This window comes from Vidua macroura, chromosome 3 (genome assembly GCF_024509145.1).
Source record: "Vidua macroura isolate BioBank_ID:100142 chromosome 3, ASM2450914v1, whole genome shotgun sequence".
Taxonomy (NCBI): Eukaryota; Metazoa; Chordata; class Aves; order Passeriformes; family Viduidae; genus Vidua; species Vidua macroura.
In genome coordinates, this window is record NC_071573.1 from 42,429,286 (window position 1) to 42,444,777 (window position 15,492).

The window sequence follows — 15,492 nt, forward strand, 5'->3', positions numbered from 1 at the left end:
ACACAAAATGATAGACTGCTGCAGCTGATGGTTTTCACTTTAATTCTTAACACGGGGTGGATGCAGGAATGGGACCAACATGCTGGATGCAGGAAATTCAGTAATTTACAAGGGAAGAAGGAAGGCATCTTGTTGAGAGCATTTATAATTCAACTTTGTCCATATATTTACTTTGCAGTTTATTTTTAATATATTAAACAATCTATAATGTAAAAAATTTACTACCTGCTTTCAGGGCTATTTATTTCTCTTTAAAAATATAAATGGTCCTCTGCCCTTACCTCCACTGAAACATCTATTACAAATAATCTATTCTAAGACTATAAAACTTAACTTTGATAGATGAGAAGAAAGCTACCAGGGAATTCTTCTTATTCAGCAGTTCACATAAAGTCAGCTTCTCAAGCCTAGTTTATCATTCACCTTATTCATAATCTGGTAAAACACCCTCCAGTTTGGCACTAACTGATAATTCAGTCTGTATCCTGCTTGCCTTTGGCTCTTGCAATAACAGCAAAGCCCCACAATGTCATTAATTTTGGCTGGATAGGAATTGCTGGAATGAGATTTTTTTTCTGCACTATTTAATACTTGATCCCAAATTAGGTTTAAAGGAGAGGCATGAACTAGGCCCCAATTTTGAAAAACATGCATCTCAGTATCTACATATCCATCTAAGCTCTGTTCAGCTCAGCTCCTACAAAGGCCTCAATACTTTCTTGAGCTTGAACCCCACAAAGCATTTTAGTGATCTCCTCTAAAACAGAAGTAATTCAGTGGCTTTCGAAGTCACAACCAGTTCTAATCCAAGAGAACACATTTGTATCTAAAAGTATGCTGCAGGAAGAAAGCACAGCGTTTGCACTGAGGCCACATTCTCAGCTGCCACAAATCCACACTGCTGCAATAGCAGCAATGGCTATTTATACCAAGGGAAGAACGTGTTCTTATTTCAAAACAATTAGAATAATGAGCCTGATCTCTTATTGCTTATTACATTCTCTGACCACAGTGCTAAGAAGCACATAGAAGGAAATCACAATTCTCCTGTCATTTTTATTCACCTCTGTTCTCCGATATAAAACAGTTTAAAATATACATATTTCTCTGAAAGCATGAGAGATTTAGACTTTCATTGTCAAGGGAATTTGGGGATATGAATCATCCTGTGTACCACTGACCAAACAGGAATTAAGCATATATAATGATTAAAAAACAGGGAAAAGAAATAACCTTTTAGAAGAGATTCAACTGGGAGAGATGATATATTGTCATCATGTAGGAATGTACCTTGAAATTCAGCTTTTGTAACCAGGAAGACACACCTAGAAAAACGAGTGTGTTGGCCAAATACTGATGTCAATAGCCACGTGCTTACAGAGTTCCTCTGAAAACATCCAAGGGCACCATATGACCTGCTGTAATTGCAGAGTCATAGAGGTTCAGGAGCCAAATCCTGTTCTGGATCAAAAAGAGCAAGAGACAAAAGGGCAGGGTCTGCATATCCTCCCTGGCTGGCCCCTGCTAGGTACAAAAACCCTGCAACTGCTGCTGACAGAACACTTAGAATTGCTGGGCTATTCTAAGTACACCCCCAGTAGCAAACTGGGAAACTTTGAAACAAATTTGAAAACTTCCAAATGCTAGTAGGAAAGACTGTCCCAGCTGCATGCAAAATCGTTATCCTACATCTTCATACTCCTTGCATTTTGCTATGCAGATGGCAATACTTTATCTTCTACTTGTTTAATTATCATTGTTTCTATCTAACTGGCCAGCCAGGGCTTCGTGCAAAGTATCATCCAAAGACAGAACAGAAGGATTTAGCAGCACTGCTGGACAGCAGGCAGATGATGTCAGGCATCCATCCTCATCTTCCTTGACTGCTCTATACCCATTACTACTGTTGATGACAATCCCACTTGAGACAGATGACAAAGCCTCTGTAATTGCACAAACTGTTTTCAAATCTTGTCTTCAGGGATGCATTAGAAAACAGTAGCAGTAAGGAAAATACACATCCACCTCCCAACACTTCGCTTGCCAAGTTCAGAAGGGAGCAGCTGTTTTTGACTACATGTATTCACTTAGATGTAGCCACCAAGAGCACCTGGTAAGAGAGCAAAAGCTTAATGCCACGGACCCAGAGGTGACAAACAGCTTTGGTATCCCTCCCTCCCCTCACAGTCATATCTTCACAGCTAAGATGGGTTGCGGTTTGCATGAAATCAGCTCACAGAGAAGTCAACAGCAGGGCAGAGCTGGGCAAGGCACAGGTGATGCTGAAGGGCAAAGAGAAGCACTTTGAAGAGTTTACAGTTATTTTTCTCAGTAAGACTGGGAAAAATCCCATAAAATTACTGGAAACAGTCCTCTGTGTAAAGGGATATTTTTTATCAATTTCTCAAACTCAGTCCCTAGTTTTCAGACTGCCTCTCACCTAACACTACTATATTCTGCTGCATGTTTTCCTTGTTATTTGAAGGGAATGATAAAAATACTGCCCTTTAGGCTGACAGAGTGCCCAAATTTAACTCCTCAGCAGCCACATCACACTGCAAATACATCCTCATATTGTTGATCTTGGATCTCATTTTCAAACTCTCTCTGAAAATTCTAGGATGAGGTCAGTGGCTGAACAATTTTTGTGAAGCACACTGGAGCTGTTATAAAAAATATTATGTCATAGCCAAAGCATTTTTGCATAGGAAATGGAAAACTATTAAAAACAAACCACCAAAGCTCATTGTATCGATCTTCCCTTCATTAATGCAAACATACATTAGGACCAATATCTTCAAGAGAAATTTTACAGGCTTCCAGGTCAAAAAGCCAAGAACCTACTCTTGGGGAAGAGAGAGGATCTATGACTGCTGTCAGTCATGATAGACATTCACCACCATAAAATGGGATCCTCTCCACATTGAAAAGGATCCCTAATTAACAAACAAAAAATATTAATATGAATTTTAAACTCTTAATAAAATTCATATAATTCAAGCAAGAAGAGCACAATAGATTAGGGAAAAAGATAAGAAAAATTTTACTTTTGCTCCAAAACAGGGAAATCTCAGCACACCAAAGCAGCAAAGTGATATAGAATTACTTACTCTTAATGAGGCAAGAGTTTGCAGCAGAGAGGACTCCTGTGTGTGCTGGTTTTAGCTGAGGTAATTTTCTTCACAGTGGCTGGTATGAGGCTGTGTTCTGGGTTTGTGCTGAGCACAGGGTTGATAATATCGAGATGTTTTTGTTATTGCTGAGCAAGGCTTACGCAGAGCCAAGTCCTTTTCTGCTTTTGGTACTGCCACACTGGCAAGGAAGTTAGGGGTGCAGGGAAGGTGGGAGAAGACACAGCTGGGACAAGTGACCCAGGCTGACAAAAGGGATATTCCAGACCATATAACAATCATGCTGTATATGTAAGTGGGGGAAGAAGGAGGAAGTGGGGCATGTTTGGATTGATGGCATTTCTCTTCCCAGGTAATTGCTCTGTGTGAGAGGGCCCTGCTCTCCTGGGAATGGCTGAACACCCGCCTGCCCATGGGAAATGGTGAATTAATTCCTTGTTTTGATTTACTTGTGGGTGCAGCTTTCACTTTCCCCATTAAACTGTCTTTATCTCAACCTATGAGTTTTCTCACTTCTACCTTCCCTGTTCTCTCCCTGATCCCACTGCTGGAGGAGTGAGTGAGGGGCTGTGTGTGACTTGGCTGCTGCCTGGGGTTAAACTATGAGACTGTGTCACTAATGAATTTCAGCAAAGTGGTGAACTGCAGCTTTGCAGGCACCACTGACCCGCACCAGAACAATGCAGCATAAGAAAAGGGCATACAGAGTAAAACAAAATCCTAACAAAATACATAATTGCTAACCAGCTAGAGAGGCTGTGAACTTTCATCATATTTCATTTTCAAGCAAAGGAAATACTTTATGTTTTTAGAAGGAGAGATGCCTTGCCCTCTGACATTTTTTGCTATGCTAAGAACAAAATGAATGGAAGACAAAGAGCCTAGAGGAAAGAAGGGCAAGATTTTCCATGAATAAGCAGCAAAATCCCCTGTCACCTTGTCTTTGACAATGCTGCACACTAACTACTGATGTTAATTCAGTAACTTGGAAAAAGCCTTGGATAAAACCTGAATTGATTTGGACAGGGAGTTAGTAAAGGCTGTTCAACCATGTGCTTTGCTTTTTCTAAAGCTCTGAGGCACTGGAAACCGGCCTCAAATCTGACCTTTTCTTTCTTTTTTTCTTTTTTTCTTTTTTTTTTTTTTTTTTTTTTTTTTTTTTTCTTTTTTTTTTTTTTCCCTAAAAAGATCTCATTTCAATGCTGAGAACAGCTAAAAACAACAGAGCTTTCTCTGCTACTTTTTATCAAACAGTAGGGTCATGTGCCACAGGTCCCCCACCTCCCAGTTAAAAATCAGTATTTGTGACCCAGCATCTCTGAACAGGCAAAAAACAACAAAAAACATTCAATAACAAATTCTGAATTCTTAATTCTTGTGCCCTTCTCCACTTCTTATCATGTGTTATAGAAGCCAGTCATTAAAAATGTTATATGCAACACATATACATTGGTGCAATACTAATTGTCTACTGGGACTTAAAGTGAAAAAGTAAATTTTGTGTTATGTCCTCTTACCCCAGAGTACTGTGGGGCTCAAAAACCTACCTATCTCATCCCTCCCTTTCTGCAATATCTCCCTCCACACCTTAAACCAGCAGATGATTCCTTAGGATCTAAAACAACTTTCTCCTTCCCTTGTAGCAAAAAATTAATTTTATCACTGCAAATTCAGAAGATTCCTGCTACTGACACAAAAGGCATGGTGGGTTCCATCAATGCAATTATCTCCTATCTTTAGATGCCACAGACAGAAATGGTTGTTTGGTTTTTTTAAAAATATCTTTTCTGACTTGGTGCAAGAAGCAGATTGCATTCTTTGCCCTCCATTTTTACTGCTTGTGCAACGTGCATTTCATCTGTAGATAGGTATTAGTTCTGCCAGGGCTGAAAGACAAGCTCAAGGCTGGGAACAGAGAGTCCCATCCTGGCACAGACAAGAGTTTATCAAAGGATCTCCACTAGCACATGGCACCAGATAACACTGATGATAAAACGCACATTATGCTGCAGAAACATGATTAGAAACTCTAATCTGCTGCACTTCAATAGCGATGATTTCCTTTTCCACGCCCTGTGGGCATTAGCTACACTTTCCACAACCAGAAATGAAAGGCATAGTGAAGATTCCACCCTTTCCTCCAGACCCACTTTATCTAGGCTAATCCACTTCTGTGAAGCAATACCATCAAATTTCTTCTGACATTATTTAAATTTACTAAGCGCTTCCAAGATGCTATACTTTGTCAGGAAACTGCAAACATTTTCAAATATAATGCAAGTGATTGTGAAGAGAATAAGGATATTTGGTGAGAACCTGCACTGTGGTCATGCAGAATAAGACAGCTTGAAAAGTAATCTGATGTGTTTTAAAGGTGAGAACAGGGTTTCTGTGAAGAAAGTGCTTTATTATATTCCTACTATCCAACTTCCTCCTGCTCCATGAAACACAAAAGAGATAGGAAAAAATAGGTCTCCTAAGGGATAAAGTTGGAAATAAAACAAAGGTAAGAATAAAATGCAAAAAGTGGAAATGAGACAAGTCCAAGGAAGGAAGACAGAAGAGCCAGAATAAAGAGAAGAGCAGGAGGAGAATCAGAAAATCCCCTTTCTAAGACAGAGCAACTAAAGAACAGCAAAAAAAGAAAGTGCACAATGTTTAAAAAGCAGAGGGGAAAATAGAACAAGAAAGAATACTTAAATTTTTCTTCTTTGTTAATTGGATTCACCACTGTGAAACTTTCTTAAACTATTAAAAAAAGAGGACATATCTTCCAAATAAGACTGGGCCAATATAGCAATATAGCAAAAAATCACCTGTAAATTATTAACTAACACACTTAGGAATTTGCTTTTCAATATTCACAGCTCCTTTTATTTGTATTTTGGGCAAGTAAACTTCCCTTGCTACAATAGTCCCAAGAAATCAGTGTGATCTTGCCAAATTTCCCCTCTCCTATAGAAACACCTTTAAAATGTTACTTCTAGTCACAAGTTCCTATGTTCTTGTTACCAGTTACATGGCTGAAAGTCATAATCCTTCAGTTTGTAGTATCATAATATTTGCCCAGCAAAGTAAGTAGTATGACAAGAGCTGATGTTTTCAGGCTGGAAAAGAATATCAGGAAAACAGAAGCCTTTAAAAAACAATAGTCCTGTTTTCATGACAGCCTCTATTGTGTAGACAGAAAAATAAGGCAACTGAAACAAAGCAGCTGTATTGTTCACAACAAGGAGAAGGGATTGTCCAAAGTAAAGTGTTTGACTTTTCCCATGAGGGTTTGGTGACACTGCAATGTGTTCTTCACATTACTGAAACATGAGAAATTATTTGGTAGTGGTTGAAAGCTTTTTGTGTACCCACTGATGTGATAAAACTACACAGCATGGTCGAGAGAAACTATTTTACACTAAAGAACAGCAAACCATGATTAGGCAGAATACCTTCAAATGTCACTGGAGAATGCAAAGATTTCTTCCAAATTTATGAATCTGGCAAGTTATGTACATGTTCACTTCATGCAGCATCAATTTCTAAACATGTTCCAAATTTTCAGTACTTAAGTTAATCACCCTGAGCCTAGTCCTGCAGTCCTTTGTTGCAACAGAAGGCAACACAAATGATTCCACTGCCAACCAAGGGCATTTTTTCATGAAGAAACGGACCTCTCATAAACAACAGCTTGAAGTCATAAGCAAACAACACAGTTGGGAAAACGACTCCTCTATAATCAATGTTAAATTAAACCACTAAATATTCCATACATACAGGAACAACAGAGAAAGAGAGCTACAAATCTGCAAGGATACACCTTTTGATGTGCTCTGAGATCACCTTTAAGACCATCAGCAGTATGAAACAATGTCCTTTTAGTGTGCTGTGCTATTCAGAACATTCATACCCAGCTCTGCTCTCAAAACCATTTCTGAAACTTAGTATTTTATAAAGGAGACCTGAGGCATGCGGTATGTAAGCTAACACTGAATAAGGAAAGACAGTAACTTCTAAGACTACCATTAAGACTGTTCATTTTCATGTATACTGGAAGGTGATCTGGTGGCATTTAATCCTGACTTGTCCTCTTATGGCATGGGACCCTCAGAACATCCTATGTCTTGCCTGAAGGGGTGGGATCTCAGTGAAGATGACATCCTCAAACGCTTTAAAAGCACTGCCTGCATGAGAAACCCTTGTTTCTGATACAGAATATGTGCATGCCCTAGCAGTCTGAGCAACCAGCCTGCAGCCACATTTGTTCTGAACTAGGCAAGTGACATTTGATTGAAACTCCTAAAAAAACCCACACATGAGATCAGGTAAAACCAACCTTGAGCTTGATTTCTGCTGCTTCAATAAATGCAAGTTGCCTTTATCACGCCAACTATCTTAAAACCGCAGTGAACGAGGAGCCATGCAGATGAGCACAACTTACATCAGAGTAAGACTCCACATTTTCCCTACAGTGTATCCATAAGCAAAGGTAAAGGCACCATTAATATGAAAACACTGTTTTGTTGAACAGAAAATGAACCCAAGACAAACAGTAAAAGAGTCAATTAAAGAGGAAAGGTTTTTCACACATTTGCAAAGTTACCTGGTGCTGTATCATTACACAATGGCAAAGTACAGTCACTGCAGTATTGCATCTTGTTATATTTATGCAGGATAGCACAGAAAATAACTCAATAAAACACCTTTGTGTAATTGTCACTAGTTATTCTTGAACAATATTATTCCCCCAAAATAATTTCATGATTCCTATCTGGGAATTAGGAAAAGCCCCTTAAAAGCCCTGTTTTTGTGATGAATGGAAGTCACAGCATAATCTTTTGAGGTCTGGAGAACAGTAAAATCACATTAAATTCCCTCAGCTCAAGAAATGTCATCTTTACATCAGCTAGTACAAAACAATTGTTTCCAGCCTGAGGCAGCTATGATAAGGGATAGAAGTCATCACCATGTGGGCCAAGAGATATAAAGGAATGCATCATCACCTATAAAGTGTCTGCTTCTCAGAATTTTGGAGCTAATGTTCTCACAGCTGTGTATGACTCAGACCAGCTGGGAAGAAGAAAGGAACTAAATGAGTCACTAGAAGGATCGAGTATTTTGTCTAACCTGCATTTTAACACTCCAGCAGCAGAACTGCTGGTAAGCAAAATAAGATCAGATCATTATCTAGCAAGGGATGGGGCTGTGAAGTCTCTTGGAAGCACAGTAGAAAACACACAGTCCTGGGGGCAGGCAGGCAAAGATGACATTTCAGTCCTATCTTAGCACTGCTAAGATGCTACCAGCTGCTGGAACAGCCCTCAGCACAACTGAGGGGGGTCATGGGTTTCACAAAATTAAGACAGACCATATGGCACTCCCAAGCATGCCTGTGCTGCTCCATCGACAAGAGGCAAACCTTTTGGAAAGCCTTACTCAGCAGCCTTAGCACAGCAGTTTCCCTATAGCAGACATCAGAGTTTCTGTAACATGACACACAGGCACTAACAGCTCAAGATGAAATCTTTAATGGCTTTACAGCCCTCTGACTAGGATCAGTTTGTGACCCTCACCCATTTACATGACTAAAGCTTATGGCAGAACTTGGTGGTTTTTGGAAGAGTTGGATGGTGGAAGTCCACTTTATTCATGGTAATGATATAAAGTGCTAGCAAAACCTTCACTTGGTGTAGAAATAAGTGAAATGAAAAAAACCCCCCTGCTTTCTGTTGCAGAACAAGGGTCCCATGAGAAGATGCTCATCTGAATTTCAATTATCTAGAGCAAATACTGTAAATTTCTCCTGTAAAATCTCTCCTAAATGGCTCAAGTGATAAGCTGAAGTTACCCACACAAAACTTGTACTTCAGATATTCACACAGACAGAGGTCTCTGCTGAACTCACTTTTATTATCCTAACTCTCACCACTTTTGCACATCTCCTGTTTCCTAACAGAAGGTAAGCAATGGTATTTACACTCTTAAGAGAGCAGCCAACGATTTAATGTATAAACTTGAAGAATGGCTTGATCTATGCTGGTGACTAGGAAAGAGACAGCCAGCAGCATTATTAAACATGCTATTTGTTCATTCTTTTATTGGAGGATACTGTCTTCAATGACTGCAGTCCACTGTCAGAATATAACCTATATTGTGAATCAGGAAAAAACAACATCAATTAATCTGTATACTTAGTGGGTGCTTCGCCTTCCTTGGGGTGAAACTATCAGCTACTGAACATATTTCCATTTTTTGTCAATGCATGTTTTCCCATTTTTTCTTTAGATACAAGGCTATCAAAAGAGTAGCACTCCTAATGAAACATATTCTATTAAGCTACATGACAATGGATGCATCTTTTAGGTCGCAATGAAAAGTATTGCAACCAACCAACAAACAAAAAACCCAAAACCCCAACCTCCCCAACAGGTATTCCAGCAAATAGGTTAGGCTCCCCTCCCCTCTCTCCATTAAAAAAGACAAGAGGAATATATTCCAAACTTTTCTTAAGAAAATAAAAGAGAAAAGGGGAGGGGGGAGAGAAATAAACTGACAAAACTGACTTTTTGAAACTTGAATCTTCATTAAAGCTGTTTTGTTAAGAGATTTCTTCATTAACTTCCTTTTCCTTCTGTTACAAAGAGGTCAAAAATGACATTTCTAAAAGTTCTGCTCTACTTTGAAGCTGTATCTTAAATTGAAGGGTTCTGAATCTAGGCTGTTTCTATTTGAAAAATTACCTGGCAAAATTACAGGTTTCATCTGGAGAAAAGCTTTAGAGGTTTATTTGAATTCATGTTACCCAGACTTGATCCTCTTTTGATTTCAAGAGCCTCCCCAAAAGTTCATCCACGAGCCAGATGCAAATTCTATCTCTGTCTAAAATGTAATCTTAAAACTTAGTCTTTAAACTTTCCTTAGAGACTCTTTCTTTAGCTTATGATATATACAAATGAGTAATCTGAGCATCTATATAAAGACCAAAAAGGAGAAACTCAAGAGAATTACTGCTCTAAGCAGGGGCAGGGTTTGGGGCTCTTGCTTGCTTTTCTACTTTATTGCTCAAGCTGTAAAGCAGGTGTAGCTAACTACTTAAAGAAACTACAAAGAATCTATAAAAATCAAATATCTATAACCACCTTATTAGCATAAAAATAAAATATTTTTCAAAACAGAGTATCTTGGAAAGTTCCTTCTGACAAAAAGATTTGCTCTTTCCATCATATTCAAACAAATCCTTAGTTCTTAATTACTTGAACTATTTTGAGACTAATACCATTTACACATCTTGGAAAACAAGTTCAGGACTGAACCTTCATCTGGGACCTGCAAATTCTATGTGATAAACCTCTGGAAGGAGGAACAAACATACAGCTTCTCTAAGTATTTAATACTTAAAGAGAAATTTACATCCATTTGGGAGCCTGATATGTCAATTAAATCCATATACTCTAGAAGCATCAAAACATATTGCTATACTTTATTTTTTAATAAAGAGTACAGTTTTCAAAAAGACAGTACACAAAGTACTTAAGACTCGTCTTAAACTCATGGACTGAAGTATACAGAATAAAAATGTTAAGAGAGGGTTAAGCAGCACACAAAAACAAAGCTTGATCTTCAGGTCTGTTTCCATCATTTTTCATTCAGATCAGAATATCTTTTAAATTTATGAGTTGAGTAAAATAAATATTTCTATATTCAAAAGTATGAGTGAGCAAAACTATATATATAGAAACCTCTCTAACAATACAACAAAAAATAGCAAGGGCAACAATTTATTAATTATATCTGCTCAGTAATGGAAATGGAAGTGGTGCTTATTTGGTGGATTGCATTTTATTAAGACACAAACTCCAATCGCAAACCATGAAGGCCTTTTTCAATACAAATATACTCATTCAGGGCAAAGTTCACTCAGTAGAAGATTCCATTACAACAGCACTGTAATATTTGTTAACCATATTTCAAGGAGAATCCTAAAGTCAGATGGGTCACCTCTTCACACAGCAAGAGAAGGAAATAGAAATGTTAGCATTTGTTTCAAAAAAAAAAAAAAAAAAAGGGCATAAAAATCTGTAAATTCTGCATTAGGATTCAGTTCTTAAAATATCTCTATTGTTGTCTTGGTTTGTATTTGCTCTCTGCAGTGCCCCAAACTGGCATTTTTCAAAACTGTTATATGGACTGTCATTACTTGCTAAAGATGTCCAGAACTCTGCTAAGGGATTTTTTGGCCCTGCTCAGTGTTGGCTTTTGCATAGGAGCAGAAGGGTGATTTTTCCCCAGCTGTCACATCCCCAATACTTCAGGCTGGACCACTGCTGCTCCAGAGCAGCCCTTTGCACTGGAGGACACAGTGATTCTTTCTTTTACCTGCACCCATTGCCAGGCTGCTGAATGCAGCCATGAACAGAGCTCTTAACACATATGGTATTTCCCACTTTGAACTATTTTTGGTATTATTCTAATGCAAGCTCCTTAACACTTTTATGCATATCAATGTTGCATGTACAAGCATTTTTAAGATTTCAAAGGTTTTCATTATACCATCCTTACCTATGTAGTTTATCCTCCAGAATTTCCATGTACTTCTCAGCATTTTCTTTTACGCTGGTCACTGCAAAATAAAAGCCAAAGTTAGGTAATGACGTAACTGTACAGTTCTATGGAGGTTTTCTTTTTTTAAACCAACTCATCTCTTACCCGCATATTTTACACATGTCAGTTAGGAATAAGAATTTCATTAAACTTTTTCACATTCAAATTGCAGTATGGGTGTCTTCTCCCTTTTTTCTTGAAAGTCTATTGTATCTATATTATAATAATAGATCAATAACAAATGCATTAACCTCTTGGCTGGGCCAGAAAAATGTTGAGACTAATAAACACACAGTATGTAGAAGCTTCCTCTTGACAAAATAAAAAACAAGGACAACAGCTAAAAAAAAAATCATCCCCCCATAAAAGAAATATTACCCATGCAGTACCCATTACTCCTCTTTATCTTCAGGAGAAGTAAACCAGCCTAACAAATGCATCAGTTCAGGCACAACAGTCTTTTAAATTGTTATCAATCTTGTATCAAACTTCTCTGATAAAACCAAAACACTATATAATGAAAAGAAATACCACTCAAGATTGTTATGAAATTTAGGTTGGGGGTTTTTTTTGGTTTGGTGTCTGGAGGGATAGTTGTGTGTATGTTTGTTTGTTTTTAAAGTTCAGACCTAGATATCATCTGAGTCTCTACAACTTCTTCACTCAGAAGACACTCCAAAGGACTACTTACCATAACACACAACAACAAAGCTGTTCTTTTGAATGACCATTGGCACTCCATCAATGGTAGAAAGTAAACCTCTTCCAGAAAAATGGAGGCTTTTAGATAATAACCATTTCCACAATATAACAACTTTTCTTCCCTCCTCCCTAACAGCTGCTTGCAAAGTCCAAATCTAGTAGGACCGTAAATCACTTGTCTCTTTTAAAGTTTTAATTCACTGTACATCAAATATATACTTTATATGAAGAGGCATCCTACAGAGCATCACTGTTTTTATGGGAAAAACATGCCACATGGATCAGGTACCCTGTGAGTTTACCCACTCATCTCCCCCACCTTCCTTACAACATGATGGCTCCAAGCACAGCTTACACACACAAGTGCTTTCCCCCTTCTGTGTTTGTTGGTTTTTTCCCCTCACAAAGTCGAATGTTGCCCACTAAAGCCTGACCTGAAAACTCAGCATTAGCCAAATCAGCTGAGCTGAAGCATACACACAGAGGAGTTCACTGAGGTAATACCATTAGCAGCAAGCATCACAGTCAGTGTAACATTGACTGTCTGCAGGAGGTGGTGCTCACCTGCAGACACACATCACTTAGGCTGTCTGCAATGCAATGGCAAGTATAGAACACTTTTTGCAAGGTTGATTTACTTTTTCGTTGTTTGTTTTCTTTTGTTTTGCTTGATATACGAGTTTATTAGATTAGCAAACAAACAAACCAACCAAACAAGAAAAAAGATTGAAACAATCAAAAAACCCAAACCCACCACAGCTCCAATAGTCTGGAAGCAGGATTCTGCAGTAATGTATTGTACATAGACAACTGCATTAGTTTATACATTCACAGGCCCAATTACTCATTAGAAGAGTGCTGATGGATGTTATGCAAAAGGGTTTATAAGGATTTCTGCAATGGCACTGGAGACTAAATAACTTTCTTTAGCTTGTAGCAGTTCTGTAACAACTACAGGGCTTAGTAAAAGCTCACAGTTTTCTTACCATGCTTTTATTCCTACACTTCCTGTAGACCTGTGGAGAGCCTGCAAGACGGCAAGTCTTTCTTTAATGACACACTACAGCTTTATAAAAACGGCCACCACTTCTTGCAAACTCCCTATCCATCAATACCCAAATGTGCTGACCTGAGGCCCAGTGCACGCTTTGATAGCAAATAGCTTCAAGGTGTTCGGGTGCTGTACTTCCCCTTCTCTTGCCACTGTCACAGTGTCCTTCAACATGAGCTGTTACAACTCAGGGCCTTATTCTTTCGGATAATAAAGTCAGCAGATATTATTAATTTTTGGAGAGGGATGAGAAGAGGTGGAGAATCTGTTTCACACTCACTTTGTTTCTAACCTATATAGTGATTTCTTACGTTACATGAAAGATAAACCTTGCTTTCAATTTCTCCTGCTGTGCTTGTCACTTTTTAACTGGGTTTGACCTGATAGATTAATTCGCACTTTCACAGTTCAGTCCTGCCCCTACATGCAATTTTAAAATGCCCTTGAATCACACAGCTTAATATATCAGCATTATTCAATGACAAAAAGTAATAGGCAAGAATACACCACTAGTCAAAAGTCGGTCAGCAAAAAGCTAACACTCATTTGGAAATCACCTCACATCACTAAACCCTACTCTCCTGTCAAATGTTTTAACTACATTAAAAGAAATGCAAACTTTGCTGCTGAAAGAGAAAGCTCCCCAGACTAGCTTTGTCTCCTTGTCTTCTTCTCCATGTAATTGGAAAAGCTGTGACCTGGAGATTTTGCTGGAAGGAAAACATATCTTAAAAATCTGATTAAGGTTACTTCCCTTGCAACAAACTGTAGACAGCACTGCAACAAACACTTCAGCCTTTTAGATCATCCATCGACATAGAAGACAAGCAACAGATTAGCAGATTTTTTGTTCTAATTTAATGAATCTATTCACCATCACTTGGATGCAAAAACATGCAAACAGGAAACTATATGTGCTTTGAACCTGTCCAAGAAAGTACTAGATGACAGAGAAAGAAAAGAAATAATAATTTATGAGATTCTTCTCTGCCTGCCAAATGGTTTATTTTTACATTTAAGTGAATGGGATGCCTTTTTCCATCAGTTCTCTGGGGATTTACATGCTTAGCTTATACTGGCCTTGAGGGGAGTTATTAAAATAAAGAAGTATAAACTCTCTATTAAAATAAAGAAGTATAAATACTCGCAGAAGATCAGAACACCAGGTTATTTGCTAAGACTAAAAATAAACTTCTCTTGTGAAGTCTTAATTGAAGAAAAATGAATCAGCATCTCTTTCCCTTATTTTATCTTATATTTTTCTTCCTTCTTACAGCAGCAAAGTCCAGTCTTGGAATCAGTTCTGGTCAGACAGAACTGAGGAGCAGCAGTGAGCTCCTGTGGTGGCCTTTTAATTGCTACAGAATGTAAATCTGCCATTTTAGAAGCTGCATAAATCCTTTCAATAATTAACCTACATAGCATTCCTTTAAAGTATCATTATATGTCATTTCTCATCTGAAAGCAGTAGGGTAATGCTATTTCTATTACTTACAAAGATTATTCAAGCTCGCACATGAAAGCATATCATTACTTTTATTCTTATGTCTCTTATTCTTTGGTCCTCGAAATTGAACTTAAAAAGACCTATGGACTATGAGATATGCTTTGGATTCTATGATCAATATTTTCTAAAACTTTATAAAACCTGAGTATTTGACTGGAGATACCTTAAACCCAGTGTTCATATGGATGCTCCAGATGTAAATGCTTGGCAACTCAGAAAAATATATCTTTAGAATTGAATAAGGGTCTTAAAAAATAGTAGTCAGTATCACAATTGTTCTCACAGATCAGTAGTTCTTTACCAGACAAGTCATCCACCGAGTCCAAGAGACACAAAGTCTGAAGTAAAGTTTTTGCCTTCCATACTAGAAGGTATTATTTCTTTTTTTTTTTTCCTTCTTTTTCTTGTTCTTTTATTTATGGATAGACAGTGTGGATGAATAATGACACATAGTTTTACACAAAATTAAAGGTTGCAAGAGATGCAATAGCTCCTACATCAACACCCAG

At 38.0% G+C, this 15,492-nt stretch overlaps 1 protein-coding gene across 2 annotated transcripts in view; it reads right to left on the bottom strand.

The window, feature by feature from the left end:
• DISC1 (DISC1 scaffold protein) overlaps positions 1–15,492 on the bottom strand; it is a 211,521-nt gene that overhangs the window by 31,279 nt on the left and 164,750 nt on the right. For both annotated transcript variants that reach the window (XR_008436078.1, XM_053972179.1), the window contains exon 10: positions 11,682–11,742. Coding sequence is in view for 1 of the 2 variants with exons in the window: in XM_053972179.1 (XP_053828154.1) it covers positions 11,682–11,742 (61 nt within the window). In the remaining variant the exon portion in view is untranslated. The remainder of the gene's footprint in view (positions 1–11,681; positions 11,743–15,492) is intronic.